At 42.7% G+C, this 5,470-nt stretch overlaps 1 protein-coding gene across 4 annotated transcripts in view; it reads right to left on the bottom strand.

The window, feature by feature from the left end:
* The window catches only part of DLGAP5 (discs, large (Drosophila) homolog-associated protein 5), a 42,186-nt gene extending 37,746 nt beyond the window's left edge, over positions 1-4,440 (bottom strand). For 2 of the 4 annotated variants that reach the window (XM_011999680.1, XM_011999679.1), the window contains exons 1-2: positions 3,865-4,440; positions 1,318-1,556 (exon numbers count right to left, since the gene is read on the bottom strand). In XM_011999680.1, coding sequence (XP_011855070.1) covers positions 1,318-1,555 — 238 coding nt within the window. In that variant the 5' untranslated portion in view covers position 1,556; positions 3,865-4,440. Of the gene's footprint in view, positions 1-1,317; positions 1,820-3,864 lie in introns of those variants that run through there. The other 2 variants (XM_011999678.1, XM_011999677.1) reach the window with 2 other exon arrangements.
* Positions 4,441-5,470: the final 1,030 nt, after the last annotated feature.

Genomic DNA, 5,470 nt, shown 5'->3' with positions numbered 1-5,470 from the left:
CCCAGGCCAGAGTGCAGTGGCCTTTCACAGGCACCATCGTAGCACACTAAGCTTCAAACTCCTGAGCTCCAGATTTCCTGCCTCAGCCTCTGGAGTAGCTGACTCCAAAGTGATCCTTTTAAAATATAAATCAGATTATATAAACACTCATTAATGGCTTCTCATTTCAGAGTAAAAGTCAATGTCCTTATAATGATGGTCCTTAGGATTCTATGCAATCTATCACCCTTGCTCATTCTTTTATACCCAGTTACCTACTTGCATTCACTAAAACATATCAGGCACACTCCTACCTCTAAGCCTTTGCAAATGGGAAATAAAGGATATTTTAATAGCATACTGACATAGTTCATAGCATACTGACAGTAGTCATACTGACAAAAGTCATACTGACTGACTTTTATTTGAAATATTTTTGGTTAAGAAATGGAACATTTGAGAGGACAAGAGTAAAGGTAAGGAGATGACTTAGGAGGTAACACTACCACCCTTTCTCAAATAAAAAATGTTTGGTTCTTTCTGCCATTCCCCATTTATCCTAGCATTATTCAATGCCATCTAGCTCCTAATGCCTGCTATATGAACACAACAAATAGGAGTAGGGTGACTCCTGACTAAACACAAGTCATTTTTCAGTTCCCTTTCTCTTCTCTGTAGCATCCTTTGCCTTCTAAGATGCTCTATTTTCATCTTTTTCTGAGATTATTCCTTTCTTCTTTAGTTGGTTCCCTCCATCCTAATGGTCCCAATCCTTCTGGGCAAACTGCAAGGATGGATTCTTTGCTCTTCTTAGTAATGTTTCCATTGACAAAGTACTCTCATTTCATGGATACTTTAATTATTCTATTTTTACATTGCTTATCAGTTTGTCTTATTAACACTTACCCTACCCAAGCTCCATAAGAACTTTAGGATTTCTATGAGGCAATATAGATAAAGTGTTATAATACTCCATAGGTAAATGGCTTTGCCTTAAAGACAGTAGTTAGTTGTAGAAAACAGGTTAAGGGGCTAGGCGTGGTGGTTCATGCCTGTAATCCCTACGCTTTGGGAGGCTGAGGCAAGAGAATTCCTTGAGCCCAGGAATTTGAGGTTACAGTGAGTACACCACTGCATTCCTACCCAGGTGACAGTGAGACCCTGTCTCTTGTAATTAAAAAAAAAAGAAAGAAAAAAAGGAAAAAGACCAAAAAAAAAAGTTATTTATAGAATGATATTTCAAAATTCTTCTGGCCAGGGTTTTTTACTCACACAGGCATTAAACCAACTATTATTCACTCTTCAAAGTACTTAAAATTACAACAGACTTTTACTTACTTGGCTTAACGATGGCCTTTTCTGGAATAAGCTCTTGAGAAGTCTCATCTAATTCAAGAAGAATTCTACCTTCCAAGGTTGGAATGTTTACATCTTTCAAACCAAAGTGTCTATTTCGTTCGTATTCCTTATGTCTGTTTTCTTTCTGAGACAGTGATTTCCTATGAGCAATTTTAGTTCTAATCATTTCAGTACTTAAATCCTTCCTGTGTCGACTGGCAAAATGTGATGAAGACATCCTGTCAAGGAAAAGGACAAAACCCAACTTACATGAATTTTCATTATTTAAAAAATTAAGATTATAGTTCATCTCCTGTCCCACTTCAGGGCCTTCTGAAATGAAAATATAAAATGTGCAATGAAAGAAATATGTAACACTGAAAAGTGGGAAGAAGATTATCAGAGCATAAGAAGCTACCTATTTGGGGGGTTTTAAATAGGAACTTGCTTGACCGATGAAGAGAAAGCCAGGAAGCTATAGTCCAGAATAAAAGAGGCTCTGGGCTTAGAGAACACTGCAAAAAGAAAAGCGTGAACTAAAGGTGAAAATAGGTTAAGTGAAGGACCATGTACAGAATTGTTTCCTTACCCATGATGACGAATGCAGGTAGTCTAACATTTCCTCTAAAGCCAAAAAAAAAAAAAACAAAAAAAAAGCAAAAAAACCCAAAAACAAACAAAAACCCCACACCAGGTACCTATTAGTCATGTAGAGATAATCAATAGGCAGCCAGATACAGATAGAGTTGGATAGAGAGGCACAGGGCAAAGTATGTGGAAAGGAACAAGGAGCTTCCATGCTCTCTCAGGTAGCACCACCGTTTAGGAACCTTCATGTGTTCACCTAAGAAGCTCTCCAAACACAGGTGTTTTTTTTTTGTTTTTTACGGCAGCTTCATTACATAAGCATGAGTGATTAAATCATTGGCCACTGGTGATCAAGTCAACCTTCAGCTCCTCTCCCCTCCCCAGAGGTTGTGAGGTGGGGCTGAAAATCCCAACTCTCTAATCCTGCCTTGGTCTGTCTAGTGACCAGCCTCAATCCAGAAGCTACTGAGAGGCATCCAGCTATCAGTCAATCATTAGCATACAAAAAGATACCACTTCGAAGACTCCAAGGATTTTAGTAGTAGTAGTTTACCAGAAAACAGAACAAGACCAAATATATAGTTCACAATAACCCTATCAGTTTGCTCCATTATTTTCATCCATACAAGAAATCATACAGTTTAGGCTGGCAGGGTGGCTTAGGCCTATAATCCTACCACTTTGGGAGGCCAAGGCAGGAGGATTGCTTGAGCCCAGGAGTTTGAGACCAGCCTGGGCAACATAACACGACTCCATCTCTATAAATTTTAAGAAAGAAAAGCCATACACACATACACACACACACACACATGCACGAAATCATATAGTTTACTTGGCACATGCCTTTTTCTTGGAAAGATCTTTGAGAATGTATTCAAGCAAAACAAAAGAGGACAATAAAGACGATGCCAGTGGGTCCAACTGGGGAGAACAAAGAAAACTGGAAAGTTTGAGGGGGTCATCTGGGTAGCTGGTATAGAGAACTACCAAGCCAAACTGGAGAAAGGATACTGATTCTCAGAAGTCTTGGCAGTTAAAAAACAAAAAACAAAAAAAAGGTAAGGGGGGAGGCTCTGTGATAGGCACACTATGGTATACTCTTCAACAAGAATTAACTAAATCCACTAGAAAACTCCAGACAATAGGAAAATTGGCACAAGTAATGTAATAAATTGTTATATGATTCTAAGCAATCGACAAAATATAAAAAATGAGAATCTGACGTGCACGCTAATAACATTCTCCTCTAAGACCCAAGGAAAGTGACAATGGACTGTGCTTTTCATAAAGAACTCTTTTCCACTATTTATCTCCTGCAGTATTAATTCGCTGAAGATTGAAGAAAAATTAAGACTTATGTATTAAATACAGGACAGCACTATCCACAGCAAGAGAAAGAGCGAGCGAGGACAACATTAAAGGTATAATTATCAGAATAACCCTGAAAGATAGTTACTATTATCGCTCTCATACAGATGAGGTCAATTAACAGCTCACATCAGCATATCTAAAAGGTGGTGAAGCCGGGATCCCAAGCCAGGCACCCTGACTCTTCACACACACCTAAATTTTGTTTGGCTGAGTGGCGTTTCCTCCAGCTTGAAAGTCTAGAATGCGTTAATCTTGCTTGACTAGAGGTTCTCAACCGGGCGTTTCTAGTTGCCATGGGATCTGGGAAGAGCTACGGAAATTTAATGTCGGAGCTAGTGAAGAACAGTTTCACCCCAAAGGCCAATTACGCCCCGGTGGTGAAACACTGACTTCTACAGAGGTCACGACAAACATACGGACTCTTCTAAAGGTTCGCGTTATCAGCTTCAGGAAGAGCAGGTAACACCCTCCTAAAGGAGCCTGCCTCTGACTGGCTCCGACGCTCGCAGTCCCCGGTCCTCAGACCCTTCTAGACCTTCAACGGAAGCGGGCCAGCGTTCTCCGTCCAGCTCTTCAGCACCCACCTACCTGAGGCACCTTCTGGCGTGAAACCTCAACCAAACAAAAAGTAAAAAACACTCGTTCTGGACGACCACCGCCGACTCCGAAGCAGGAACCCTCACAACCCGAGCCTCCACGAAATTCAAACTTTCCGCACGGAGCCGCTGATTGGAGGGGCTTTAACCAACACTTCCGTGGAAGATCCCGCCCCTTCCACTCAATTAGGCTTGCGATTGGTTTTCTCCTTGCGATATTTGAATTGATTGAAAGGTGAAGGGACGGTTCAAAAGATGGGTGTGAGAGGGAAAATAGGCGGGACGGCGACGCGGGATGAGAAGGGGTGGAGCGGTGGGGGCGCTCACCTCAGGTGAAGGGCATGAGTGGGCGGCGGAGCCCAGGGGGTGATGCTGGGCCCCTGGCGAAACTGGGCTGCGGGAAATCTCCCCCAGAACTCCTGCGGCTTTTTTTGGTTTTGTTTTTGTTTTTTGAGACAAGGTATCAGTCTCGCTCAGGCTGGAGTGCGGTGGGCACCGACCACTGCTCACTGCTCACTGCTGCCTCGACCTACTGGGTTCAAACCATCCTCCCACCTCAGCCTCCCGAGTAGCTGGGACTATAGGCGCGCACCACCACGCCTGGCTAACTTTAAAAAAATTCTGTAGAGACAGGGCTTCACTACGTTGCCCAAACTGGATTCAGGGCTTTTTAATATCTTTGTTTAGTCACGGAACCCAGCAGACCTTCTTGAAATGTTTTCTTTACTATACGTTTTTTAAAAAAGGCTTACCCCAATTATTGAAAACTTACATCGTTTAGTGTTACTTTTCAACGTCGCTAGCCCCTCCCCCCTTTTTTTTCTTTTCTAGTTTGTTTTTTGTTGAGGCGAAGTTTTCGTACAGTGAAAATAATAGTTTTTTTGCCGGGCGCAGTGGCTCACGCCTGCAATCCCAGCACTTTGAGAGGCCGAGGCTGGCAGATCACAAGGTCAGGAGATCGAGACCATCCTGGCTAACACGGTGAAACCCCGTCTCTACTAAAAATACAAAAAATTAGCCGGGCGTGGTGGCGGGCGCCTGTAGTCCCTGCTACTCGGGAGGCTGAGGCAGGAGAATGGCGTGACCCTGGGAGGCAGAGCTTGCAGTGAGCGGAGATCGCACCATGGCACTCCAGCCTGGGCGACAGAGCGAGACTCTGTCTCAAAAAAATAAATAAAAAAAAAATAATAGTTTTTTCCCCCCCAGTGGACAATTTGATGAGTTTTGGTAAATGTACACAGCTGTGTAACTGCCACCCAATCAGGACGTGGAGCATTTCCATCACTCAGAAGAGTGGCCTGTTTCTTTCCAGTCCATCTCCCACCGCATCAGCAACCACTCCTCTTATTTCTGACACTATAAAAATGAAGGTGATAGGTACTCTGTTGGGTCCGCGTGAACCAGAAGTTAGTAGTGTTTGTCATTGAGAGGCATTCCATTGAATAGTTTATGCATTCGCCAGTTGATTGATATGTATTGCTTTCAATTTTTGGCTATTATGAGCAAAGTTGCTATAACCATTCTTGTACAAGTCCTTGTGGGCATGTTTTATTTCCCTTGAGGAAATACAGGATTGGAATTTCTGGGTCGTTCTGGGT

The sequence above is a fragment of the Mandrillus leucophaeus genome, unplaced genomic scaffold (genome assembly GCF_000951045.1).
Source record: "Mandrillus leucophaeus isolate KB7577 unplaced genomic scaffold, Mleu.le_1.0 Scaffold60, whole genome shotgun sequence".
In the NCBI taxonomy this organism is placed as follows: Eukaryota; Metazoa; Chordata; class Mammalia; order Primates; family Cercopithecidae; genus Mandrillus; species Mandrillus leucophaeus.
The sequence above is the reverse complement of the archived record's forward strand: the minus strand, read 5'-3'. Positions and strand labels throughout refer to the sequence as shown.